Source organism: Ovis canadensis, chromosome 8 (genome assembly GCF_042477335.2).
Source record: "Ovis canadensis isolate MfBH-ARS-UI-01 breed Bighorn chromosome 8, ARS-UI_OviCan_v2, whole genome shotgun sequence".
Lineage (NCBI taxonomy): Eukaryota > Metazoa > Chordata > Mammalia > Artiodactyla > Bovidae > Ovis > Ovis canadensis.
The window spans coordinates 101701462-101728482 of NC_091252.1; the positions used below are offsets into that span (position 1 = coordinate 101701462).

General features: G+C 57.9%; 2 protein-coding genes across 4 annotated transcripts in view; one reads left to right on the plus strand and one right to left on the minus strand.

Annotated features, from left to right (window-relative positions):
* The window catches only part of FRMD1 (FERM domain containing 1), a 28784-nt gene extending 18379 nt beyond the window's left edge, over nucleotides 1-10405 (minus strand). The window contains exons 1-6 of one of the 3 annotated variants that reach the window (XM_069599331.1): nucleotides 9978-10405; nucleotides 9695-9884; nucleotides 9175-9309; nucleotides 7101-7387; nucleotides 6668-6783; nucleotides 6336-6486 (exon numbers count right to left, since the gene is read on the minus strand). The gene's annotated coding sequence lies outside the window, so the exon portion shown is untranslated. Of the gene's footprint in view, nucleotides 1-6335; nucleotides 6527-6667; nucleotides 7067-7100; nucleotides 7388-9174; nucleotides 9310-9694; nucleotides 9885-9977 lie in introns of those variants that run through there. The other 2 variants (XR_011258846.1, XM_069599332.1) reach the window with 2 other exon arrangements.
* Nucleotides 1380-8880, plus strand: LOC138445169 (uncharacterized). Its single transcript, XM_069598929.1, has 7 exons — nucleotides 1380-1664; nucleotides 2076-2222; nucleotides 3146-3346; nucleotides 5029-5233; nucleotides 5581-5840; nucleotides 6709-6853; nucleotides 7336-8880. The coding sequence occupies exons 1-7, from the start codon at nucleotides 1380-1382 to the stop codon at nucleotides 7395-7397; spliced, it is 1305 nt and encodes a 434-aa protein (XP_069455030.1). The 3' UTR covers nucleotides 7398-8880.
* Nucleotides 10406-27021: the final 16616 nt, after the last annotated feature.

The following is a 27021-nucleotide window of genomic DNA, read 5'->3' on the forward strand; positions in this document are numbered from 1 at the left end:
CTCCACCATGCCCCGAGCAGAGTGTCCTGTAGACCCTGACCAGGGTCCTTCTGAGTTTGTGGTTTCTCGACTTCTACGAGGCGCCTTGGATTTCCTGGGCTGACCCACGGTTTCCACTTGCTCGAGGTCACAGCAGGCCACGAGAGACACAAACCACGCAGACTCAGAGCCACTTTGCAGACCCTCCAGGGGGTCTGTGGGTCTCTGGAGCAGGCACAGCAGAGGCCACGAGCTGTCTGGGACCCTGTTGACTGCGTGCGCTGGGAGCAGAGACCACGGAGTCATCTGGGCCCGCCCTCGTGAGGAGCCTTTCAGAACGGCCGCGCGGATGGACGCTCTTCCCGCGCTTTCTGCTTCTCCACCGGAGAAGCCGAGTTCTGGTGTGGGTGGACCCCACAGACGCGCCCCTCTGGTGGGCGGGTGGTGTGAAAGGAGGCTGCAGTCCCCTGTGCCATGTGCAGTGACCCCAGGGCCCCTCGTTCCACGTGGGACCCTCGACACACCAGGTTGCCCCCCACTTGCTGGCAGGGGCCTCCGGCGAGCTAGGTGACTCCTTCCGACTGGCCCATGTGCCCCGAGGACATGCCTGGACCCCATGGGGCAGGCCTGATGCCGTGTGGAGCCCAAGCCAGGGACTAGGAGGGCGGCATCCCTGAGGGAGGGTGAGGGGGCCCCCAGGGGGGGTCCCCAGGACGGGGAGGGGAGTGACTGTTGCCTTCAAGGTTCCCAGGCTTCCTGGAGGAACCCTGCCAGGCCTTCCAAAGGCCTGAACTAGACCCTGTAAAACATCCTTCCTGCCTGCCTTCCTCCATCAGTGATGGTGGTGCCGGGGAAGGGGGGCGCCCTGACGTGCTGAGGGAGTATTCTGCCCCTGAGCCCTCTGCCCGCACGGTGGACACCGGGGCTTCTATCCTGACATGCTGTTACAGAGAGAATCTGAGGGTCAGTGCAGGACACAGAGGTCCCCAGGCAGGGGAGGGCTCAGGGCCCAAGCTGCACAGAACCTCACCCCCGCAGCGGGGTGCCTCCTGGGGAAGCAGAGGCTCCCACACCGGGGGCCCCAAAGGTCTCTTTGCATGCACGCATGCTGCAGCTCCAGTCGTGCCTAGCTCTTTGTGAGCCTGTGGACTGTAGCCCGCCAGGTGCCTCTGTCCCTGGGATTCTCCAGGCAGGAATCCTGGGGCGGGCTGCTGCGCCCTCTGCCAAAGGGCCTCCGTTACCGTTTATTTGGCATCTACCAGGAGGCTCTGCAAGGTTATGGGAGGGGCCCCTCCCTTGAGTCCCAGCCTGGCCCTGCCTGGCGACCCTCAGGGCTGTGCCAGCCTGTCAGTCATGGCCCTCGGAAGAACACTCTTTATTCCATGATCCAGGTCACGCACATGCGTGTGGGCAGTCAGGGAGTACGAGGCTTCCAGCGGGCCTCCCGTGGTGGAGGGCGTGACTGCCGGCTGACCACCGGCTGGACCCAGACCATCCATGCCCGTGTCCTCGGAATGCAGCCTCTGCCCACCGTTTGCGCAACAGGGACCATGTTAGGGAGGTGGCCTTGCGGCAGCTCTGCGGGACTGAGATGGCCAGGAGGTGACCTCGATGGAGCCCTTTACGGCCTCTGTGTATACCTGAGCCTGCGGGCAGCGGGCCGGTCCCGCCTGGTGCTGCCCACGGTGAGCGCAGCATCTGAGTCCCCCGCTTATCAACTGAGCCTGCCGTCTGGGACTCTCTGAGCCCTCTGTGTACCGAGGCGGTCCAAGTCTCACCCAGCAAACTCCCGAGACTGTGAACCAACCAAGCAAAGCTCCCCTCATCGCTGTTCCCGATCTGTGGGTGTGTGCTGGGGGCGGTGGGAACCTCATCGGGGCCCAATCACAAACGTTAGCTGGCCACTCTGCAACCCCAGGGCTCAGCACCCTGCAGGGGCCGACAGGGCTCAGGACCACACACGGCTGCCTGTGTCCTCCTGGCTGGCCCACGTGCCCGGTGCAGGGTGTTGCTGTGACGGGATTCTCAGTTGTTGCGATCAGTTGGCCTTAGGTAAAGCTGATGACCCTCTACGGCGCGGGTGGGCTGCCCCCTAGGAGGTGAAGGCCGGGAAAGACCCGGCCCCTGGAGGGAGAGGACGCCCCTCCCCAGACGGCCTCCGACTTGGGCCGCAGCGCCTGCCCCTCGGGGTCCAGACCTGCCAGCCCCGCGGCCATGTGGGCCAGCTCAAGAAGCGTCTGTCTGTCTGTTTCTCCGGTTGGTTCTCTCTCCCCAGAGGACCCTGCCTACTGCCTGCCCACTGCACACCTACTGTGTGCGTCTCAGGACACTCCCTGCTCCCTGGTGATGCCAGGAACAGCACGGGGCGGGTGGGTGCCTTGCCCTCCTCCCTTCTGCCTCCTGGGCCCAGAGCCTGCCTGGTTCAGGGGACGGGGTGGGGGGTGCTGCCCTCCTTCCTCCTGGGCCCAGAGCCCGCCTGGTCCAGGGAGCAGACCCCTCCCTCCTCCCCTCAGCCGCTTCCTCCCGCTCTCTCCCCCACCAGCCCGCCCTCCCCACACAGCCCTCGCTGACTCAGCTCCCGCTGCCCTGGCCTGTGCCCCCCACTCGGGTCACCAAAGCGGCGCTCCCCGACACCCCTCCCTCCTCACCGCACCCCGGACGTCTGAGAACGGATGAGGAGTCACTTCCAGGCAAACCCTCCTAACACCCCCTGTCCCCCAGGGCCTCTAACGCTGACCGTGTCTCCGTCACCTCACCTTCCCTCTCTCCTGCCCAGTCCCTCCTCATCCAGAAATCTACCGGGACCCCCACCTCAGGGGCCCCACCTCTGCGCCTTCCCCAGCACCATCCCCTCAGCCTGGGACACGCTACCTCGGGCTCCAGCCCTTCCCACCGTCCACTGGCCTCTACCAGCCTGGCCAGACCCCGTGCCTTGCAGACACTGGGGCTCGATCGTGTCCCAGACCCTGTGTCTCCAGTGTCCCGGGGCGGGTCTCCTGGCTAGCGCCCCACACTCCCTGCGCAGGTCCGTGCCCCACTGCTTCAGTGGCCCTGGGCCCAGCTGCTCAGTGGACATGCATGAGGCCCAAGGGGCCATATCACTCTCTGGGTGGGGGGCGGGGAACAAGCTGTACGGTCACCAACTACCCGTGGCTTCCTTCACCAGAGCGGCGTCCGCTCCCCCCATTCCTGGCGCAAGGCGCGCACCCGCGAGATCCCCTCAAAGAAAGCACCGACTGGTAACATCCACTGTGCCCTTCACCTGCCCCGGACCGTTCTGGCCGCTGGGTCTGGAGGGCGGTGCCTCCAGGGGGTCTTGGCGGAGGCCTGGGGGACAAGAAGGAAACAGCCGCAGCGGGGTCCGGAGGTGTGGGGGCGCGCCGCGCAGACGCCGTGGGGGCGGGCCTGGGGGCGCGTCCTTGCAGATGCTCGGCCTCCCTCCCGTGTGTGCCTCGCGGTCTCAGTTACTGTCTCAGTCCTGCTCTCTGTGTCCCGACAGTTGGATCTGGGGGCCCAGGGCCCACGGGCACCCTGCAAACCTCTGCTCCTTTCCCCTCCTTACGTTATCGGGTGAAATAACCCCAAGAACAGCCCCCTTGGTGATGCCAGCTCCCACGAGGCCAGTCCAGAGGGGACGCCGGCCGCGGCCACCGCGTGTCCCTCTAAGGACTCTTGGGAGGGGCAGCTGGGGGGCTGGGGTGCCCCATGGCAGGGCAGTGAGCAGGACCACCTGGCCGCTTCCGGGTCGTGTGGCGACCAGAGCTGCGGTCCCTGCAGTGCTGGACCAGGCCCTGGGCACCCGGCTCTCCTCCCCGTCGTCCACGCGTCTGTGTTGTGACGGCCACGGTCGCCCTCCCGCTTGCTCACTGAGCTGATTCACGGAACAACCCTGCCTCCGCCAGCCGAGCGCCCAGGGCCTCCCAGCAGGAGACCAGGAGGGCGTGGGCCGCGGAGCAGCGGGTCCCTGGCCCCGGTGCAGCACAGGGGAGGGGGCGGAGCTCAGGGCGGAGGGGGCGGAGCCGGGGAGGGACTGGGAGAGGGCGGGGCCTAGGGGGAGGGACGGGGAGGGGCCCGAGCCCAAGGGGGAGGGGCTAGGGAGAGCCCCGACACAGCCGGGCAGGGAGGTGTGACGCTCCCAGAGTCAGAGACGTGCCCCCCTGCCGCCCACCGTCTGACCCAGGCTGCGCCCGGGTTTAAGGATGGGAGGAGGGGAGGATCAGGCGACGTTGCTCCTCTCCTGAGTGACAGCAGCCCTGGGACGGCAGGTGTCATCTGAGAACGTCCCAGCCCCAGGTCCTCCCTGTGAGAGCAGAGACCCCACCACCCCCTCATGACCCAGCCACGTTGCACACCGGGCACAGGTCCTGTCAAGTACAAAGTGCCTGGTCGGCGTGCCAAGGACCCGCCACACTTGGAGGAAGCCAGCGACTCTGGGGAGGCCAGTTCTTGTACTTTTCCAAGCCAACCACCTTCCTATAAACACCGAGGCCTGAAACAGACGGGGCAGGAGTGCAGGAGCAGGTCTGCCAGGCCCGAGCACAGGGTCAGCCCTCTGCCGGAGGTGGGGGTGGGGGTGGGCAGGCAGCCCCAGCCACGCCCACGACGGTGCACAAAGCAGCCCCGGGGGATCAGGTGGCTGAGGCCTGGGGGACACAGGCCTGCCCCTTGTCCGCACGGCTGGTGCTCAGCCCCTTGTTGAGAGCAGAACGGCGCAGAAAGGTCTGGCTGACTTAGGCTCCTGGGCAGTTACTGCTTCGAGAAGAAAGCCCTGCTGGGAGGAGGGCAGGGTGCCATCAGCAGGCCCTGTGGGGCAGACCAGTCCTGGCTACCCTGGGGAGGGGGTCAGGCGGCGGGTGACCAGGTCCTGCCCTGGGAAGCAGCCGGCAGGCCGCCACCCGCCTCGTCCTGCTGCAAAGCACACTGAGGTCCCAGGGGCCCGTCTTCCGGGTCTTGGGGGCCCAGGGTCTCCTGAAAGTCAGGCTGACCTCTCTCATCCCCTGAAGGGAATGGTGCTGGACCGATGTCCAGGAGGATGAGCACAGATGACAGCTGCTCTTGGAAGAGCCGCATAAGGCTCTGCCAGTGCCTGCTGCCCCCAGCTCCGCCGGCACCGGGCCCAACCCAGGGCCAGCCCCAAGGCCCCTGCTCTGCCTAACCACACCCAGGTCAGGGGCCTCTGCGCCCTGTGTCACCGGGATCCTGGGCGCAGGAAAACCCTTGGAAATCCAGGAGGAAGGAGCTGGTCGCGGCCACGGTAAGCGGGGGCAACTTGGGGAGCCTTCTCTTGTCAACAAGCAGCTGGCCCCCACAGCCACCCCACCCCAGGTGAGACCAAGCCCCCAGCATGGGTGGGGCCTTCCTATGGGCACCCTCCGCCAGCCTATCTCTGGGGGGACAGGCCGGGCACGCCCCTTCCCTCCCGCCTGCCCCTCCCCGACCAGGATTGGGTGAATGAGTACAGGGTACACTTTGTCTCCAGGCACATTGTAATGGAGGAGGGGGTGGGGGGGTGGGGCTAGGTTCCTGGAAACGGGGTTCAGGGCCGCTTCAGGGCCCAGATCCCTGCTGACAGTGTCCTAGAAAAGCCCCCTCTGTTTTCAGGGAGACTGGCAGGTGGAGGCAGGGACAGTGGCCCGCGGACCCCAGGCCACCTCCTGTACCCCTGCGCTCGCCTCAGCCCTCACGCCGCCTGCCTCCGACCTGAAGGAGACAGAGGCTCCCACGGGCAGGTGGCCAGGGGAGCCCTGGAGGGCCCTCGCTTGGCGACTTGCTGCCTGAGTCATTCTGTAGCCTTGCTCACTGCTCACTCCCCCAGCACCCATGGACAAACCTCCAAGACCACCCGACCTCCAGGCCTGCAGGTACCCCGCACCCCGCGTCTCCCTCTAGATGCTTCTGGGGGTAACAAGAGACAGGAAACTGCCTAGAACCTGGGTGCCCCTCCTGCAGGACGGCCTGTGCCCTTTCAGAGTCTAGCCCTCCGGAGCAGGTTCGGGAAAACCCGCATTTCAAGCCACTCTGGATGGAGGGTGGGGACCGGGGTACAGGGGACGGAGCAGAGGCCCGGCTGAGAGGAGACAGAGGGGGAGTGGAGGGCAGGCGGCCCGGGGCGGCGGCCGGGCTCCTCCCGAAGGACCGCAGGGCAGCCGGCGCAAGGGGTGCTGTGCGCGGAGCCGGCCGGACCCGGCCGACCCACCTCTACCTCAGAGCCGGCCCGACACGTCTCCACAGCAGGCCCGCGGGCGGTCCCGAGGCTTCGGCTCTGGACCCAGCTAGTCGCAGCGGAGGCGACAGCCATCGGCCAGGTCCAGGCCGGGGCGCAGGAAGGGACGCCTCTCGCCCCCTGGCACGCTCACCTGCGGGGATGGGAGTCCAGGTCCAGGCAGGGCTCGCGGGTCCGGGTCGGGGTCCGGTGGCGGTCTGGGTCCGTATCCGGGTCAGGGTTCGGGTTCAGGTCTGGGTCCGGGTCTGGATCTGGGTCCGGGCCGAGGGGCTGAGGGTCGGGTCCTGGCGGCAGCGTGAACTTGGCCGCCGCTGGGTTGCGGTCGGGGTGGAACCCGCGGGGGAGGGCGGTTGGGGGCGACCCTGGGGGAGGGGCCTGGGCTCGGGAGGGGGAGGCGCCGCCCGCCCCGCCCGCCTCCTCCTCCGCCGCCCCGCCGCCCCGCCCTCGCCCGCCCACTGCGCCCACCTTCCTGAGGCTGCACAGTCCGGGTCGTTGCCCTTTCCCAGGGTTGCAGCTGCACGGGTCGGAGGTCTTTGGTGCCCCTCTCCCGGGATCACACGGGCCCAGGTCCACCGGGGGACCTAGTGGAAGGGTCCCGCCTGACCTCGGCTGGTACTGGAGGCGCAGCGGAGAGCTCGGAGCCGCGCGGAGGTGCGGGGAGCCTGGCTCCGTCGGGGGAGGCTCGAGGCGGGGTGCCCCCCGCCTGGCGATGCAAGCGACTCCGTGCTCTGGGCACCGCTCTGGGGCCCGCAGGAAGGTGGGGGGAGGGGGTCGTGATCCGGAGAGAAGCGGATGAGGGCCCTGTGAGTGCGCACCCCGAACCCCCGTCACCAGAAGCGCACCTCGCTTCTCTACAGCTCGAGTGGGCTTCTAGTATTTCAGTTACTCTCATTCTTACCGAGTCCCCCAGTCAGAGTGTAAGCTCCACGGGGCGTGGCGGGGGGCGGGTATTTCTGTTTGCTGTTGAAACAGCTGGGGGAGTGGCTGGCATCTTCCTGTTTGTTCAGCCTCAGGGCCACGTGCGAACCGACCACTGGGGTGAAGGTTTCGCCTTCCCTGGGACTCTTCAGTGCTCACTTCAGACCTGGATTATGTATGCCGCAGATTCATTTGCAGTGCGATTTTTTTTTTAGGTGTTTGTCTAGGCTTCAACAGTATGTGGATGGAGAACTTCAGATGTTCAAGCTGGATTTAGAAAAGGCAGAGGAACCAGAGATCAAATTGCCAACATCTGTTGAATCACAGTAAGAAAATTCAATAAAAACATCCATTTTTGCTTCATGGACTACGCTAAAGCCTCTGACTGTGTGGATCACAACAAACTGGAAAATTCTTAAAGAGATGGGAATACCAGACCACCTGACCTGCCTCCTGAGAAATCTGTGTGCAGGTCAAGAAGCAACAGTTAGAACTGGACATGAAACAACGGACTGGTACCAAATTGGGAAAGGAGTATGTCAAGGCTGTATATTGTCACTTTGCTTATTTAATTTCTATGCAGAGTACATCATGGGAAATGCCTGGCTGGATGAAGCACAAGCTGGAATCAAGATTGCTGGGAGAAATATCAATACCCTCAGATATGGAGATGACACCACCCTTATGGCAGAAAGCTAAGAGGAACTAAAGAGCCTCTTGAAGAAAGTGAAAGAGGAGAGTGAGAAATCTGGCTTAAAACTCAGCATTCAGAAAACTAAGATCATGGCATCTGGTCCCATCACTTCATGGCAAATAGATGGGAAAACAATGGAAACAGTGACAGACTTATTTTGGGGGGCTCCAAAATCACTGCTGATGGTGACTGCAGCCATGAAATTCAAAGACGCTTGCTCCTTCGAAGAAAAGCTATGACCAACCTAGACAGCATATTAAAAAGCAGAGACATTACTTTGCCAACAAAGTCTGTCTAGTCAAAGCCGTGGTTTTTCCAGTAGTCATGTATGGAGGTGAGAGTTGGATTATAAAGAAAGCTGAGTGCCGAAGAATTGATGCTTTTGAACTGTGGTGCTGGAGAAGACTCTTGAGAGTCCCTTGGATTGCAAGGAGATCCAACCAGTCCATCCTAAAGGAAATCAATCTTGAATATTCATTGGAAGGACTGATGCTGAAGCTGAAACTTCCATACTTTGGCCACCTAATGGGAAGAACCGACTCATTGGAAAAGACCCTAATGCTGGGAAAGATAGAAGGCAGGAGGAGAAGGGGACGACAGAGGATGAGATGGTTGGATGGCATCACCAACTCAATGGACATGAGTTTGAGCAAGCTCCGGGAATTGGTGATGGACAGGGAGGCCTGGCGTGCTGCAGTCCATGTGGTCGCAAAGAGTCGGACACAACTGAGCGACTGAACTGAACTTCCCCTCCCCTACCCCCAACTCTGCCGTGAGAGCCTGCTGGCTGAGGAACTGAACTCTGCTCCCCACCCCCCGCCCCCGCCCCCTGCCCTGCCGTGAGAGCCGCTGGCCAGGACAAGCTGTTCTGACACTGGTTTTCGACTGTGTGTTCAGTGCTGTGCTTCATTCTACAAGGCAGGAGCCAGTCTCCCAACTCACAGAGCAGGACTCTGAGGCCAAAGCAGGTCCACACGCTGGGAGGTGGCTCTGCTAAGCAAAGAGCAGCCAGGCTTTTCCCCAGCCAGAAACTTGCTGGATAAATTGATTAGCAAATCATTACAAATTATTCCATTTATTTAACTTTAATATCTTTCAAAACAGTGCGTGTGGTGTGTGTGTGTGTGTGTGTGTGTCCACGCTCAGTTGTGTCCAACTCTGTTACCCCATGGACTGCAGCCTGCCAGGCTCCTCTGTCCATGGAATTTTCTAGGCAAGAGTACTGGAGTGGGTTGCCGTTGCCTTCTCCAGGGGATCTTCCCGACCCAAGGATCGAACCCCCGTCTCCTGCATCTCCTGCATTGGCAGGCAGATTCTTCACCACTGAGCCCCCAGGGAAGCCCCTTCAAAACAGCCTTACCCCTCATGCAGTTGGCCAAAGTGAAAATTGGCAAAGAAGGCATTATGCCATGGCTAAGCATAGAGATCCCGACTTCCGAGGTCCAAACTCTCACTTTCCTGCTGTGTGATCTGAGGCTACTTAATCTCTCTTTGCCTAAAATGGGGGTAATGATAGAATTTAAGGAGGAGTTTGAGGATTAATTGAGTTAATATTTGTAAAACACCCAGAAGTTGCCTGGCATGTAGGGCTCTGCGAGATTTGGTCTCAAGCTTTTTTCTGCCTAACAAAGCAACAGTGCACACCAACGCAGAGACACTACTGTGTGTGAAATGGAGAGCAGGCGAGAAGCTGCTCGGGTGGGGTCGGGGGAAGGAGGGGGGCTCAAGAGGGAGGGAACATTTGTGTAATTATGGCTGATTCACACTGTTGTATGGCAGAAATGAACACAGCGCTGGAGAAATTAAACAGAACAGCGCTGTAAAGCCTGTGGGAAGCCCCAGGCCTTTGGTCTTACAGGGAGGCGCGCTGGTGGTCTCACCTGCAGCAGTAACAGAGCAAAGACCACCTCAGTGGCCTGGCTGCCTGCCACCTGGCGCCACCAGGAGCCTGGGTGAACGTCCAGCTTAGAAACGGCAGCCGTATCAGTGCCATCAGATACCAGTGGGTGTCAGCGTTCAAGGGGACAGGCTTCAAAGTGAAATCTAAGTCCGGCGTTCGGTGTCTGCGGTCTGGGGTGACGAAGGTGGAGAGACCATTTCACTGTCTCCGTGGTAAACAAAGACCAACCTCACATCGGGACCAGCATCTGGGGTTTCACTGACCTTGGAGAACAAAGGCGATGAAGCCCAGCTGGAAACTCCCCTCTGGGGCTCAGAAGGTCGCTGAAACACATCCCTGGGAACCGCGGTGCTGTGGGGAGCAGACGCCTCGCTGTAGACGCCTGGTCGCTACAGGCCAAAACTGCAGGAAGGTGACCCCTTTAGGAGTGGCGCCAGGGGCGCGTCCTTGTAGATTGCCTGGCGTGTCTCCCTACCCGCCGGAGCTCGTGCCCTCCAGCGGGGAGAGGGCAGGAAACACGCCGCTGAGTGCGTGACAGGGCATTGCAGACTGAGGAGGAGAATGGCCGAGTCTGGGCCGGAAAGTCGCTGGGGAGTCTGCTCCTCCTGGTCTGTAAGGGAATTCACGCCTCGTTTGATGCTTAAATCTGGCAGACTCTTGACTTACAGACTCAGAGCCTCCAGCGGATGGGAAGCCAAGCAAGGAAAGGCCAGAGTGTGAAGAGCCGCCGACCGATCAGAGTCCAGGAGGGCTCAAGGGCGCTGTCCCCCGCTTCAGGGCCACGTGGACGTGGGCTGCCCCATGCAGCGAGAAGGCAGGCGGGCGATGTGTTGAGGCGGGAGCTAACCGCAGGGCGTGTCGCTCTGAGATGCTTCTTAGAAGCAGGGTCCACCATTCCTTTGGAATTTATTGATATTAGTGAAAACGAAGACTCCATAACACAAGTCAAAATCATACCTTTTCACTCATTTTCATTAGTATCTGCTCTCTACTGATCTGGCACAATATTCTAAATAAAATTAATGTTACAGCAAAGTGGTGCGGGAACCAAACTTCAACGCACTGAAAATCACTGATGCACAAGAAATTATTTCAGTGAGAGGAAAGTGATCATGCTTCCAAAACGATACTATCAAGACTGAAGTAAAGAGGATGAGATCTCTTGACATTTCACGCCAAGTATGCCAACAAAGAAAGTAATAGAAAAAGAAAAAGTGATGCTCTTTCTACCTACATTCAGCCCATCTTTGAAACATAAGAAAATTTAAAAATCTTTTTTTTTGTATGTTAGAAGCAATGATAATTGAGAAATAAGGTTTTGAGATACTGAAATAATTTTATGGCCTTTTCCGTTTCCCAGATGACTTACGAAATCTGGAAACTGGGTGAACTGACGCTCCACCAGCTCAGGAAGTGCGCCTCTACTGAGTCTGCTGCTGAGTCTGGAGGAAGACACCGAGTGGGCTGGGAGGGGTGGGGGGAGGGAGGGGGCAAGTCGTGTAGGGGAATCTAAAAGTTTCAGGCTATTTTCTAAGATCGGATGACTCCCATTGAAGTACTATGACCTATTTGCAGCAGTGATTTATTGGATATATTTCTCAATGATTTTGAATCTCTTGGGACACATACAGCTATCATTTGCTAGTGGAAAGTGTAGCTTCTCAAAATTTACTTAAAATTGCTTGTGATCCACAGTGTCATGAAAACTATCAAATCAAGTGCCATTTTATAAAATGCAATATTGAAGCCAGGAAGTAATGAAATGCGTTTAAAACATTTTCTCAGCCAAAGCAAAGCATATTTCAATAAATATTTTAATATTTATTTTATATTTTTATAAACCTAGTGGCATGGAGTTTCTAAGTATTGTGATTAAAATTTAAATTTTTTTATTGTTTCAGGTTTAACAAGTGTACAATTATACAAATTGGTTTTGTTATAGTAATTGTTGATGAATAAGTAATATACTGATATGACAAGATTTACTTGAAAAAGAGTTTTGCCTTTTAAAATTCACACAAAAGGATGAGCTGGTCAATACCCTGAAACAGACAATAGTATAATTTGAATCGGAATTATCAAAGTGGATGGGCCAAAGATTTAAAATAATTACGTTAAATATATCAAAGCAGATAAAGAAGAGATGTCAATATGATATAAAACCGAGAAACCATAGAAAGGCCTGACCGGAAACCGGGCATGGGACATGCAGCTGCTGTGATAACCGCAGGTGAGGAGCGTCGCTGGGGCAGGGAGAGCTGTCCCAGCTCCTGGGGTGGGGACGGTCCTCCACCAGGCCTCCGCAGCACCAGCTGGGGTCCTGCTGTTCCACTCAGTTCTGGCACCATCTGAGCCGCTGAACAACAGGCTGCCGACGGCGAGGGTAAGAGCTCAATCCTAGGAGACTCCCCCGGCCCCCACATCAGACACCAATTCCTCACCTGTGCTTCTGACCCACAGGATATACATCTGGGGCTCCAAGGACCCCTGTTCTTGGTTTCTGTTGATTTGCTTGAGTAGCGCAAGGTTTCAGGAAACCGGCTAAACTGGTGTGGCCAGTGAACTCGGGAAACTCACGAGATTACCGGGTTTATTAAGAAAGGATGTAACTCGGAAAAGCCAGAGAAGAGATGGGCTGGGCTAGGCTTCGGGAGGGGCTTTGTGCCGCCCAGGTGCCCCACCCTCCCAGCGCCTGCGTCCAGGGGGTCACCAACCCGGACACTTCAAATCAGTCCTTCTGGGTTCAGGGAGCTTCATTACACAGGCAGGATTCGTTCAGTCCTGGGCCATTGATGGCTGGACTGGGTCTCCAGCCACTCCTACCTCCGGAACTGAAAGTTCTAACCCTCCAATCACTCGGTTGGTTTCCTGGCAACCAGCCCACATCCTTAGAAGCTTTGCTAAAGTCAAGTCATTCGCAGAACAAAAGACAGCTTTAAAGTTTATCACTGAGGGATCTTCAAGAGCTTGAGGAGCTCTGTGCCAGGAACTGGAGACCAAATACATGCTTTTCATTACGAATCACAGTATCACAGGCAGACACACACAGGATGGAGGAATAAAGAAGGAGTCAGGCGAAGACAGACCTCAGGAGTCTGCAGGGAAGAGCAAAGAGATACAAGCTGCTCAAGAAAAGCAGAGATACCAAGGGTAGAATTAGAAGTCTCAAATATACGAATGCCGGGTTAGAGGAATAACAACAACAAAAAAACCAGGTGAACTATTTATTGTTGTTATTCAGTTGCTAGGTCACATCTGATGCTTTGTGACCCCCTGGACTGCAGCGTGCCAGGCTTGCCTGTCTTTCACTGTCTCCTGGAGTTTGCTCAAATTTATGTTCGTTGAGAGACGCCATCCAACCGTCTCATCCTCTGTCACCCCCTCTCCTCCTGCCGTTAGTCTTTCCCAGCATCAGGGTCTTTTCCAATAAGTTGGCTCTTTGCATCAGGTGGCTGAAGCACTGGAGCTTCAGCTTTAGCATCAGTCCTTCCGATGAATATGAGCTGATTTCCTTTAGGATTGACTGGTTTGATCTCCTTGCAGTCCAAGGGACGCAAGAGTCTTCTCTAGCACCACAACAGGAAAGCATCAGTTCTTCAATGCTCAGCCTTCTTTATGGTCCGGCTCTCACATTCGTGCAGGATACTGGAGAAACCAGAGCTTTTGAGCAGAGGGTCTCAGGGTAAAGCCAGAGCAGAGCAGGGCCAGAGCTGCTTCCAGCTCCAGGGAGATGGGAGCGGGAGGCGGGGGGCTCCCCACCTAGAGGACGGCTCAGACATCTGGGGTGGGGGTGTGGTGTCTCCTAAGGGGCTGGCAGAGCAGCAGGGAGTTCTAAGGATGTGCTGAAAAGGAAGAGGAAGGGGTGAGCACTCAGGACAGGCAGGTCCCGGGGGTCGATTCAGCACAGCATCGCTCCTGTCCATCCAGAGGTGCCCAGGCCTGGGCACCTGGCAGGCCTGGCATCTGGCCTCCTGCAGCTGCCTCCTGCAGCTCCTGGTGCCTGAGGGCATCCCTGGGCACCACCCCAGGGGCCTCAGCCAGGGATGGAGCCCATGGGCCAGTCAGCAGCTCGGCACGTGAAGGCCGCCTCCAGCCCCAAAGGCACAGGTTGAGCCCCACACGTGTCTGGGCTGTGTCCTCCCAGGAGGGAGTGCCACTTGGTGACCCACAGAGGCCGCTGGAGCCAGGCCCAGTTGGCTGGAGCAGGTGGTGGGGCACAGGGGCGGCGGGGGCGATGGGCCTGGGGGTGGAACCTGCTGCCCCGCGCCCCATCATCCTGGAGACAGCTCCCCAGCTGCAGAGGCAGGTGAGCCAAGTCGCAGGCCCTGCTGCTGGGTTGGAGTGACACCGAGTTCTGACCCCTCTTTTCAGTGAAGGTGGCTGTTGGCCAGGAGAGGCAGGGCCTGAGTGGAGGCCGAGCGGGGTGGGGTCGGATGAAGCATCCTCTGCGGGCCCGGGCTCCTGCAGGACAGCCTGCAGCCGCATCTCTTTAGCTTCGAGTTTGCTTTCTGAGCCCTTCACCAGCACGCCCGGCAGTGGCCAGCACGTGGACACTGCGGCCCTGGTCGCTCCCCAGCGTCTCAGATGGTTCCTCGGGTCTGCAGAGCACTCGGAAAAGACAGCCGCTAGTCAGACTCTTCAGGGATCGAGCCTCTGGAACCCGTCTTTTCTGAGGCCCCCCGCTCAGATCCCGTCTCCGCTGAGGCTGGTAGAGGAGTCCCTGAAATGGGGGTCAGGCTGTCATCCTGGGAAGAGACCCGCAGGCACCCGTGAGAAGACAGGAGCGCCGGCCCGACGGACGGACAGACGGACAGACAGATGGCCCAGTCTCCCCGAGGTGCACGTGGACTCAGGTCACGTGGGAGCCCCTGGGACCGGCCTGCAAGGTTGTCTGGCGCCCTTAACTCCAGTCACTGGTCCAGGAAAAGCTCGCCGACCCGGGCCCTGCACTGGGGAGAAAACCGGGCTGGGCGGTGGTCCGGGACTCGGTGGTGGCAGGTGACCGGGACTACTTGTTTCAGTTGACAGTTCAGCTCTGCTGCTCAGTGTGTGTCAACATGGGTTTTCACAAAAATGCCTTCCTTTTCAAATCCTTAGACTCATACCAGTGCATTCAAAACAGACAGAGAACTCTGCAATCAAGGGAGCTTAGCAGCACTCGCCTTCAAACCTCTGAAAACCATTATTCTTTTTTGGTTCAGAGGAATGTATACATTTTTCCATTTATACATATTTTTCAGCTTCATTGAGGTATTATTGACAAATAAAATTGTAAGATATTAGAGCATACAGCATGAGTTTTTAAACATAAACAAAGCTGGTTACTTAACACCTCCATCGCCTCACGCCTTCTTCTCCTCTTTGGGGAACAGGAAAGTTCTGCTCTTAGAAAATGGCAGTTTCACGTGGTGTGGCTTCAACAATGGTCCTCATGTTCTGCACAGATCCTCAGGCCTTGAAAATAGTTTTTAACACGATCATCCTCAGGTATGGACACGAATTTGAGCAAACTCCGGGAGATAGTGGAGGACAGGCAAGTCTGCTGCGCTGCAGTCCATGAGGCTGCAAAGAGCGGGACACAACTTAGCGACTGAACACCAACAAATCCACAGGTAATACACAAAGAGAAGACCTTCCGTAAGCGCCTGCAGCACCCACCCCTGAAGTCAGGCACCGGCTTCCCCGGTGGCTCAGTGGTAAAGAAGCTCCTGCAGCGCAGGAGACCCAGCCAGCTCTTTTCTGCTCACCGCTTGGCTCCAAAAGCGGGATGACACTTAGAGCCAGCAGGTAGGTGGGTGCAGGCCCCTCCGGCGGCAGCAGACCGGCTGAGAAAGAGTGAGAGTGTTAGTCGCTCAGTTGTGTTCCTTTGCGACCTCGTGGACTGGTAGCCCGCCAGGCTCCTCTGTCCATGGGATTCTCCAGACAAGAATACTGGAGTGGGTTGCCATGCCCTCCTCCAGGGGATCTTCCTGGCCCTGGGGTAGAACCCGGGTCTCTCGCACTGCAGGCCGACTCTTTACGAACTGCGGGGATTTGTTTCAACTTTCTTCTCCCTTGGGTCCACGTCCACCATGCCCGCCTCCTTCTCCGCACAGTCCGCACTTGAGTCCCTTTCTGTGGGCCCACCTCCTGGTGGCCCACATCCCCCTCCTCTCTTGTGGAATACCTGGCCTGAGAGAAAGGAGGGCAGCTTTGGAAAGAAGGAGCGACCCCAGGCACCAGCACCAACAATCAAGGCTCTCGGAGACCATGCTCCTTCCAGATGGCCAGCCTCTCAGACCCTGACCCACACCCCTGCCTCCTTTCCGGCCCTGAACAATCAGCAGCCGTGGAAGAACCTGCCTCCCGGGGGGCCTCGCACCTGGGAGAAGCGCCACCGTGGGCAGACCTGAGGTCCAGGGCTCTGTCTGGGGACTTCCTCACGTCCCCTGTTTGAGGAGTTGGCCCCTGACTGGGGATGTAAAGCCATACTCAGGTCCACAGTATGTCCAGAATCGAGAGGAGAGGTTTAGGGTGAAGAGAAAGGCCAGGGGCCTGGCGCTAGGGAGAGAGAGACCAGGGACAGACAGGCAAGCTGGGGAGAGGGGAGGGAGGGAAAGGGGGAGGGGAGGGGAGAGGAGGGGATGGGGGAGGGCCAGCTGGCTCTGAAGGCCGGTCCCCTCCATGTCCCGGACCACCCTGTCTCCTTCTAGAACTTTCCACCTTCTGAGTCCCATGTTTGGTTTGGTAACTGTTGGTCTCACCCCCAGCCAGGAACCAGGGCATTCTGTTCACCTTTGCAACTCTATCCCGGCAGACTGTCAGCTTGCACTCTCTCAATAAAGTGCTCGATAAGGATGCAAAGAACAAGTCAAATGGGCCGCATTCTTGAACTAGAGCCGGGAAGCTGATGACCTGCGCACAGCCTGCACGCAGCCAGGAAGGTTTGCTGGGCCCGCAGGTCTGAGTGGTAGCAGAGTCAACAGTCAACGGCCACTGGAGCCCCCAGGGTGCCGTGTGGCTGGAGGGCTGCTCGCACAGGTGGGCGGGGCCGGCCTTGGGGGCGGGGCACCGAGCTCGTCCTGTGGCTCTTCCGAGCCCCGGCTCCCTGGACCACCATCCGGTGTCCGGGAGGCCCCAGGACGGCTCCGAGATGAGTGAGGGGCCACTTTCCAAACCGATACTAAGAGGTTAAGAGAGGAGACCTTAGAGACATTGACGGAAACGTTTAAGTACAGTCATCCTGGAGGAGCTCCTTAAACCCTGCGCAGCTGCTGGGAAGGAGGAATTAGTGAGAGGACAAGAGGGAGCCGCGTGGACGGAGCTGACTACAGAGCCGGGCACATGCCTCCCCCAACACCTGGGCACAGCCTGCGGCCTGCCGCTGACCTCACCCGGGGTGCGGGAAACACGGGCTCTCTGCACATCCAGACCCCTCGGACAGCTCAGAACCTGCCTGTCAGGGAGCGGGGCAGAGCGGGGGCAAAGTGCTGATGTGACCCAGACCCCGGGACACGGGAGGGGGGCAGCTGCAGAATCAAGCCTGAGACGTGACATTCTTCACAGAGGAGTCATTATCCAGCTCAGCCGTGTCTGACTCTCTGCGACCCCGTGGACTGCAGCACGCCAGGCCTCCCTGTCCCTCACCAACTCCCAGAGCTTACTCACACTCATGTCCATTGAGTTGGTGATGCCATCCAACCATCTCATCCTCTGTCATCCCCTTCTCTTCCCAACTTCAATCTTTCCCAGCATCAGGGTCTTTTCCAATGAGTCATTTCTTTGCACCAGGTGGCCACAGTATTGGAGTTTCAGCTTCAGCATCAGTCCTTCCAATGAATATTCAGGACTGATTTCCTTTGGGATGGACTGGTTGGATCTCCTTGCAGTCCAAGGGATTCTCAGGAGTCTTCTCTAGCACCGCAGTTCAAAAGCATCAATTCTTCAGTGCTCAGCTTTCTTTATAATCCAACTCTCACACCCATACATGACTACTGGGAAAACCATAGCTTTGACTAGACGGACCTTTTTTGGCAAACTAATGTCTCTGCTTTTTAATATACTATCTAGGTTGGTTCTAGCCTTTCTTCCAAGGAGCAAGCTATCAAATTGCCAACATTATCCACCAATAATTTTAGCAGACCTCAAATATGTGAAATAGCTTTTGTTTCAAACTCAAATATGTGCTCTCGTGGGATAGCCAGTGATGGAGAAAGAAACCTCTAGACTTTCAGGGGACAAGAGCTGGGATACTTGTTCTCACCGTTGGGCCAAGAGCACTGGTGCCGTGGCTGTCCCCCCGTGTTCGTGGGTTGCAGAGCAGCTGTCTGTTGGCTGCAGGGCCCCGGGTATTCCCCCATCCAGAGGCTGCTCCGTGTCTACCCTGGGTGCCTTCCTGCCACCAGCGTGGGTAGCCCCAGGGGTCGCCTCTTCCCTCTGCACAGCCTGGCCTAGGCGCCCTTCTCCCTGGCTCCTGGTGATCTGCTTTGGGCCCCGGTTCGTCTGTCCTGTGAACACTGCCCCTCTGCTGGCTGGTGTCCACTTTCGGCCTCAGGCTGACCACCTGGTCCCGGAAGGTCCACTGCTGCTGGCCTTATAGATGGGGGAGGGAGGCACGGGCGGTGGGGGCCGTGGGCTGCCTCGCTCATTGTGAGCCCACGCCCCAGAGCACACGGCCCTCGAGAGGCCCTGGAGGCACCTGAGCCTGCAGCTCCCACGAGCCCTGGTTCGTCCCTCAGGGTCCATCATTCTCTGTCACACGCACGGCCCTTTCCTGTACGTAGGACGCTGTGACGCAGCTCTGTGGGGAGGGCTGGGGGTCCAGAGTGGGGCTGGGAGTTTGCACCACATGAGCCCATCGAGCCCGAGCTGGTCTGAGCTCAGACGTGGGTCTGCTCAGGGTTGGTTTCTCCGTGGTGCCCAGGAGAGACGGCGGAGAACACAGAGCTGGGCTGAAATGACCTTTTGATTCTGTACGTTCTGTCCGCCAAGTGGTTGCCAAACATTTTTCTAAGAAGCACAAGAGTTGTCAGCTCCGTGGCAGGCTCCTGTCTAATTTCTGATCTGAACAGGATGTGAGGTTCCTGCTTCGGAAATGGGAAGTGAGAAAACAACCCACGGTGTGGCCTCCGCAGGGCTCACGCATTGCCTCCCATCTGAGATGGAATAGCGCGGCTCGTCCAGGCTCCACAAACCCTAAACCCTCAATTAATTAAGTTTCTTGGATTAAGTAGAACTGCCAAGCAGTGTCTTAGAAGCTATTGAATAATGCTGTGAGTGCTTTGAAGATTAAGTGAGGATATCAACGGAAGGGAACCTAACCCCTCCCGCCCAGAACGTAAACACTCAGATGTGACGCCCGCTGAGAACTGCTCAGCCGCCTTTCAGGAATCGGGAGTGGGGTGGCCCCAGTGACCGCTTCCTGGGTGATCTTGAGAGCCTTGGGCTCTGGAAGCTGAGAGAAGTGTCACTGAGAATGTTGAGAGTGTGATAGAAACAGACATGCCAACAACCGAGGAATACGGACAGCAGAGGGATACCATGGGTGCTCTTCACCCTCAAGCCATGAGAATCATGTTTCTTCCTGAATCTCAAGGCCACTGGGTGTGGTGAAAACAAGATCTCAGAGGCCTTCGGGCTCCACGGTTTCCTGCTGAAGTTCAGGGCCACGGGGGCTCGGATTGCATGGACCCGAGCTGGTGTGAGTTTCTGCAGCTGCAGTAACAAAGCACCAGCGGGCCAAATGGAGCAGGCGCAGTGGGCCACTCAGAGGGGATGTGACCCTGCCAGCCTCCTACGCTGAAAGGGCTGGGAGCTCAGGCCCCAGGGAAGGGGTGGGGGTCAGAGGTGAGGAGCTGGGCTGTGCTGTGAATCTGGGGAGAGCTCTGGAGTGGACTTCAAGCCCCTCCCTGACGAAGAGCAAAGTGCCCCTCACCTAAGCGGCACAGGTAAGCCAACCCTGTACTTGATTCGGAGACTCATTCTGTAAGTTGCCTTCCTTTGGGAAAGGATCTTCCGAAGCGTTGGATCCGATTGGGAACATCCGTGACTCTCAGACTCACACACCTCTGAAAGTGTAAATTGCTCCAGGATTAAATGTAGCCAAAGAGGAGAGTCCCTTTCTGCCACTTCCAGGAGTGCGGGGCCCTCAGTACGCTTCTTAGGTCCTTTATGCCTGTCTCCTCACCTGTAGAAGAGACTCTGGAGAGTCCCTTGGACTGCAAGGAGATCGACCCAGTGAGTCCTAAAGGAGATCAACCCAGATAGTCATTGGAGGGACTGATGCTGAAGCTGAAACTCCAATACTGTGGCCACCTGATGCGAAGAGCTGACTCCCTGGAAAAGACCCTGATGCTGGGAAAGATTGAAGGCAGGAGGAGAAGGGGACGACAGAGGATGAGATGGTTGGATGGCCTCACCGACTCAATGGACATGAGTTTAAACGAGCTCCGGCAGTTGGTGAAGGGTGGGGAAGGCTCGTGTGCTGCAGTCCATGGGGTCTCCGAGTCAGACAGGACTTAGTGACTGAGCAATCTCATCTATAGAATGGAGATAACCCCAGGACCAGCCCCTTCATCACGTTAGAGATTCTGAGGAAGTTCTCACAAACGGCTGCCACTGTGGCCAGAATCATCATCATCGTACCTTCCCCTCACCCTCCACCAGAGCTCAATCTCAGGGTAAAGGAGGCGCTTGCTGGGAACTTTGCAAAGTGCCATTTGGGTCCTATTTCTAAGGGTACTTGAAACACCTCAGTAGGTTACAAAAGGCCACCACATAATGAGAAACTACTGAGGCTGAAGACACGCGTTCTTGGGTTTTATGTAGGACGCGTGTTTGTGTGACTTGTGATGTTTCCCTATGTGACAAGATCGTTCAGCCATCAGCTTCCTCATGGAGTCTTCATGTTCGGTTGGTCCTTTGACCTGGTGTTTGGGCTAAGTCGTAGGGTGGTGCAGCGTCTCTCTGAGCCGGGCCCCCTGCCCATCCCACAAGTCCTGATGTGTGCACTTGCCGCCTCGGTGCCAGGCTTCCAAGGACAAAAGGCCTGGAGTGGAAGGTGCTCTGGGCAGAACCTGCTTTCCTTCTGTGTTCTTTCTGCTTGTTTCCAGTAGGTGGCAGTCCAAGCCTGCAAATACTACTGTGGTGGGGCCTCTGGGGGCGCGGGGTTCTCTCCACCGGTCAGAGACCCACTAAGTCCTTCACTTGCTGCGGTCCCTCCCAGGTTGGTCCATGGGGGACTTGCCTTCAGCAGAAGGATAGCACTGTTTCTTGTGCTTTCTGGGTTTAGTTATAAGGGAAAATCTGTAATGATAGATGGGCTTCCCAGGTGGCGCTAGTGGTAAAGGACCCACCTGCCAATGTTGGAGACACAAGAGACACAGGTTCCATCCCCGGGGTTGGGAAGATCCCCTGGAGGAGGGTACAGCAACCCACTCCAGTGTTCTTGCTTGGAGAATCCCCATGCACAGAGGAGCCCAGGGGGCTGCAGTCCATGGGGTCACAGAGTCAGACACGGCTGGAGGGACTTGGCACACATGGTAGAAAGTCTGTAGCTTCAGATCTGTCTCTCGACAAGCTGCAAGCGGCAGTGAGTGCTCCAGGCTCTGAAACGCCTCCGCAGCGTCCACTCCGTCAGCTGAGGCTCAGTGCCGCCAGCTCATGGGTGAACTTTTAACAAAAAAACACGAAATAAAAGAAAGAGAAGGGAAAATGCACGAAGGATGTTGGGAGTGGGAGGAGGTCTCCGCCTGCGCGAACAGACAGCCTGGAGGGCAGAGGAGAAGCAGCAGCCCCACGGGGCTGAGGTCCCGCAGGAAGGGAGGGCTGCTGCCTGGCTCTCAGGTCCGTCGTTTTCCCCCACGGTAGCTGAGGCTGAAGAGGGACATACCTTGCCCTGTAGACTGGGAAAGACTGGGGACTCCAAAGGCATGGGCAGGATGCGGGGTATGGGGAAGGGTGGGAGGCGAGGAAGGGAGACCTGGAAAGAGGTGGGTCTGGAAAGATGGTGGAAGTTTCTAGAGCGTAAGGAGGAAGAGGGGCATTCCAGGGGAGAAGCCATGGCTACCTGCACGGAGTGGACATGGAGGCCTCCTGGGCCCCGCAGAGACCACGGGGAAGGGGATGTGGATGAGGTGGCAGGCAGCCTGCAGCCTTGTGGTGACCACAGATGTTTGCTGCGTTTCCTGTCTGATGTCCTAGTCAGGCGCAGGGCGAGTCCTCTGACTGGTGACACGTTCATCACAGTCCTGTATCCTGGAGGCTTCGTCACCTGGTCAGTGCCCACGTCCTGGGTCTGTCTGGACTGCATGAATTCAAGGAAAATGTCCCCCAGGCATCCTGAGATTCACCTCCTAATGTCTCCAGTCTAAACTTTATGACATCACTTCTAGCCTCATTCCTCAGCCTCTCAGGGTGGTTCTTGGGGAAGAATATTACACCACTGGACAAGTCTGGCTTGAGGGACTGAAACATCTTGAATGAGCAGCAAAAAGTCCTCTTTCAGCGCGGCCACTGGCGGGCGAGTGTCCACAAGAGCTTGCTTTCCGAATCTCCCTCTCGGCCCTGTGGCCCCTGCAGGTCTGGGGTCAGCCTGCAGGTGAGTCACAGGACAGTTTTTGCTCCAGGGCGATCATGACTAAGTGAAAGCGTCCCTTCCGGAAACATGGCCTGGGCCTTACGCGAATGCTCCTCACTGCAGGGCTTCTCCCTGCTCCTCCCGGATGTCCGGATGTCCGATGTCCTTGTGGCTGTGCGAGCTCGCGGACGTCTCAGGGTGTTCCCGGCCCGGCGCCCCTCCCAGTTCCCCCAGCCCCGGAGACTGCCGCCTGCGCTTCTCCGTCAGGAGCTCACCTCTCCTCCGGGTCTTGCTGACTCACCTGCACCAGTCACAGCCTGGGCGCGGCTCCCAGCTTCCCCGGGGGCTGGGGCCCCTCCTGCACTCCGCCCCCGTGTCCCCTCGGCGCCCTCTGGCTCAGGCACGGGGGTCCCTGCACACTCACTCCCTGGCGAGCCTCTGCTCACGGCTTGGCCCCCACCCCGGGCTCGGGGCTGCCTCTCCCTCTCAGCCCTTGACAGGTAAGGCAGGGAAGCGCAGAGGTGCCTGGCAGCATCGCCCGCTGTGATTACCAAGAGTAAGAGCTGGCAGGAAAACTCCAGGAGAGAGGTCTCTTTCAGAGGCAGGGGACGGGGGATAGCGGGAGCCTGGGTGAACCGCGATAAGCGTTAGCCCTTAGCAGCAGGGCTCCTCCACGCAGGAACGCAAGCGCAGCTGTCCAGTGGGGACCCCGGGGGCCGCAGCCCGACAGGCTCCTCCGTCCATGGAATGTTCCAGGCAAGAATACTGGACTGGGCTGCCATTTTCTCCTCCAGGAAGTCCTCCAGGCACCCTCCAACTTAGTTAAATTTACAAAGTTCATCGCGGTAATGTCAGCCTGTAGATGGACCAACATCCCCCAACCCAACTCCGCACGAAATAAATTTGCAAACTCGTGAAACACCACCGGCTGGAGGTGTCCCTGCGTTATGTTACATGTGGAAGCACGCATCAGTCCGGCTGCCCTGCCTGAGGAGCAGCCCTGTGGCTGCAGACAGAGGGAGGAGCTGGTCACAGAGCAGAGACCCCTTCCCCGGCCCCCCAGGAAACTCACCCCACAGGAGACCCTCCAGCCGGCCAGAGCAGCCCCGCCTTCCGCGGCCAAAACCTCTGCTCCTCTCGATGAGAGCAGGGCTTGCGCCCCGCCTTGGTGCAAAGCAGCGACTGCAGACCCAACCCCGGGGCCTTTTGAAAGGGATGCCAAGGCAGAGATAGACTGGCTTTGCCGTGGGAGTCAGCCCCCCAGAGACGAGAAGCCGGCTAGTAACCAGCTGTCTATTGTGTCTGATGAACCCAACAGCTCTGCACAAAGGCGGCTAACCCTCCGGCACAGCCGTAGCCTCTGCTCAGGAAGGGGCGTAGGTGTGAAGACTCCCGGGCTTCCTCTGGCCCACAGCGAGGCCTGGCCCACGGGGGTCTTGTGCCCCGCAGCCGCCATGCGCCTTCTCCCTGTGAATTCACAAGGTCTCAGAATCTGGGATGAGCCAGGCAGGGCCAGGTAAGCCTGTTGCAGGCAATGCTGGCTGAAAACCCAGTGCCTTCTGCTTTGACAACGTCCTTCAACTGTAGACGTCCTCATCAGAAAAGAAGCCTCATCTCAGTAACCAGGAAGTTCAAACACTATCAGGCAGGTGCGGACGCACGCTCGGGCCCTCCCCTCGCCCTGTCCCCCCACCCAGCTCTCTGAGGCCCCAGCTGAGGACTCTGATGTGATAGAAAGACCCTGACCTTTGCAGAGACAGACCAACGGCCGAGCTTACACCCCAGGGCGGTGCTCAGCTGGGCATCTCGGCTCCGATCTCAGCCTGTTTCTGCTCAGAGGGAACAATGTATCTCCTCTCAGGGGCCACAGGCCTGTCCAGTGGAGGAAGGTCCTGTCCTGAGGCAGCCAGGGGGAGGATCCACCGAGCCCCAGTCCCAGCCTGGCCCGGAGCCCCCAGAGAGGAGCGTCAAGGGGAGCTCCAGCCTGGCCCCCTACTTGCTCGGTCCTGGCCCCCTCAGCACCATGCATCTCTCACCCGAACACCCTGGGTCCCCACCTCCCTGGACGGGCCTATCAGTGACCCTTTGCCTGGAGTCAGCTCCGAGTTTTCTTTGGGGCTGAGACGACAGTGGTGTGAGGTCAGTTTCTGAAAAGTGGCTTCAGGGTGAGACTTGTTCCTTCCCCGTTGTGAACGCTGACAGCTGGGGTGAGGGGGCAGGGATGACCCGGTCACGGTGATGAGCCGTTCTTGTTTACAGCGCGTCTGAGTCCTGTCCTCTCGGGTCTTCCTGGGACTTCACGTCGGGCCTTCCCTCAGTGTGACTGCAGCGTGAGTGAGCTGGCGCTTCGTCTTCCAGGCACTACTGAGCCTCTGACCGCGGTATCCCACGGACACACACACACACACACACAGACATGTATAGAGACACACACAGAAACTTACCTATACACACTCATACACACAGACACAGACACACAGACACACACACACATACACACAGAGACACACACAGACACGTATAGAGACACACACACAGAAAGTTACGTATACACACTCATACACACAGGCACACACACACATATACACACACAGAGGCATACATAGAGACATACACACATACACACAGAGACACACAGACATGTATAGAGACACACACACAGAAACTTATACACACTCATACACACAGACGCACAGACACACACACAGACACATTCACACACACACACGTGCATGCACATCTGCACACACGCACACACACACCTCTGTGTATATAGAGACATGTATACATATGGCTTCCCAGGCGGTGCTAATGGTAAAGAACCTGCCCGCCCGCGCAGGAGACATAAGAGACGCAGGTTCGGTCCCTGGGTCGGGAAGATTCCCCCGGGGAGGGCCTGGCGACCCCCTCCAGTGTTCCTGCCTGGAGAACCCCATGGCCAGCGGGGCCTGGCGGGCTGCAGTCCACGGGGTCACAAGGACTCAGGCGTGACCGAGTGACTGGCAACAGCAACACACACACACACACACATGCACATACACATTCCCACACACAGACACAGACACACACACATGCACAGACACACACATTCCCGCACACAGACACACACACACATGCACAGACACACACATTCCCACACACACACACACACAGACACATACATTTCCGCACACAGACACACACACACGTGCACAGACACACACATTCCCACACACAGACACACACACAGACACAGACACACACACACACACGCACAGACACACACATTCCCGCGCACAGACACACACACACACACATTCCCGCACACAGACACACACACACACACATTCCCACACACAGACACACACACACACAGACACACATTCCCACGCACAGACACACACACGTGCACAGACACACGCGCGTGTGTGCTGCTCTTGATCACCACTCTGCCCCTCTTTCTCTGAGGACACGCTCCCTCCCCTCGGGGTAAGGTCAGCCCTGTCACAGGAAAAGCACTGACTTTCCAGGTGGAGGCGGCGGTTTGTGCCGTATCTCCATGGTGTTTCCACCGTTAGAGATTTTCTTTTAACACCTTAAGTCCATCAATCAAGACATAAACTTTGCACGCCTGTGGGAAGTATGTTAATTGCTCTGTCTAAAAGCTCCCTTCAAATGAGAATAAAAGAAAGCGACTGAGTTACTGAACACAGCAGGCAGGCTTGTTCCTTTTCTCTCCTGCTCTTTGCACGCAGGAGATATCAAAAATCCCCAGTAATCTCCTTGGCTGCTGCCCCACAGTCTCAGGAGCAAAGCAGCACGCATCACGATACAGCTCACGCAGCCTGAACTGAAAAGCAAAGCTTGCCGGCGGTGAAGCGGCTCCAGCTGGGAGATACGGGACACACACACTCGGCCGGCCACAAGCCAACGGGGTGAGTCCTGCAGTGATGCTGAGTCTCTGGCAGCCACAGACCTGGCGAGGCCGCCCCGGGCTCCGCCTGCTTTGTTTTAACTCTTTTCTAAGTAGAATATGCTGAACGTTTCCAAGCGTGATTCACTGAGGCCCATGGCATCAGAGACATTACTGAGGCGGCGTCGGCTCACCCTGCAGGCCACACTCTGGCCATAGAGGACACTGGCCTGGAGTTTGCCCAGCGTCCACTCAGTGTCAAGTGCTGGGGTCCTCTCAGGGGCGCTTTAATGTGAGTGTCCTGGGCGGCACCCGTGACAGCATTCATCACTGTCCCCCAGGAGCTCAGCACCCCCACCCCACCACCCTCCGGGGGCTGAGGAGGAGGTCGGGTGTGCAGCGCGCTGCCTGGGGCTCGGGCTGTAGCCCAGGACCTGGAGCAGACTGTCCAAGAGAGGCAGGCGCATGAGACTCAGCACCGGGAGAGCTGGCCGCTGCTGGGCACCGTCAAGGACCCCAGGGGCGGGGTGTTCGCAACCAGAAGGCGTTTTGGGTAAATTACTTACAGAGATCTCAGAGGAAAAGGCCCGGCATCTCCATGCTTCTCCTGATTTGTAAAATTCCTTTCCTCCTTCCAAAAACGTTCACTTTGTTTCTATATTTTTATAACTGTGTTAAGTTGCTTCAGTCGTGTCCAACTCTTTGCGACCCCACAGACTGTAGCCTGCCAGGCTCCTCTGTCCATGGGATTCTCCAGGCAAGAACACCGGAGTGGGCTGCCATGCCCTCCTCCAGGGAATCTTTCCAACCCAGGGAACAAAATTGTGTCTCTCACGTCGCCTGCATCTGGCCGGTGGGT

Coding starts and splice junctions, on each gene's coding strand:
- LOC138445169 (XM_069598929.1), top strand. CDS start 1,380: ATGCGTGTGGGCAGTCAGGGAGTACGAGGCTTCCAGCGGGCCTCCCGT. Junction 5,841..6,708: donor CCCGACCTCCAGGCCTGCAG/GTACCCCGCACC, acceptor GCCCTTTCCCAG/GGTTGCAGCTGCACGGGTCG. Junction 6,854..7,335: donor GAGCTCGGAGCCGCGCGGAG/GTGCGGGGAGCC, acceptor TTTTTTTTTTAG/GTGTTTGTCTAGGCTTCAAC.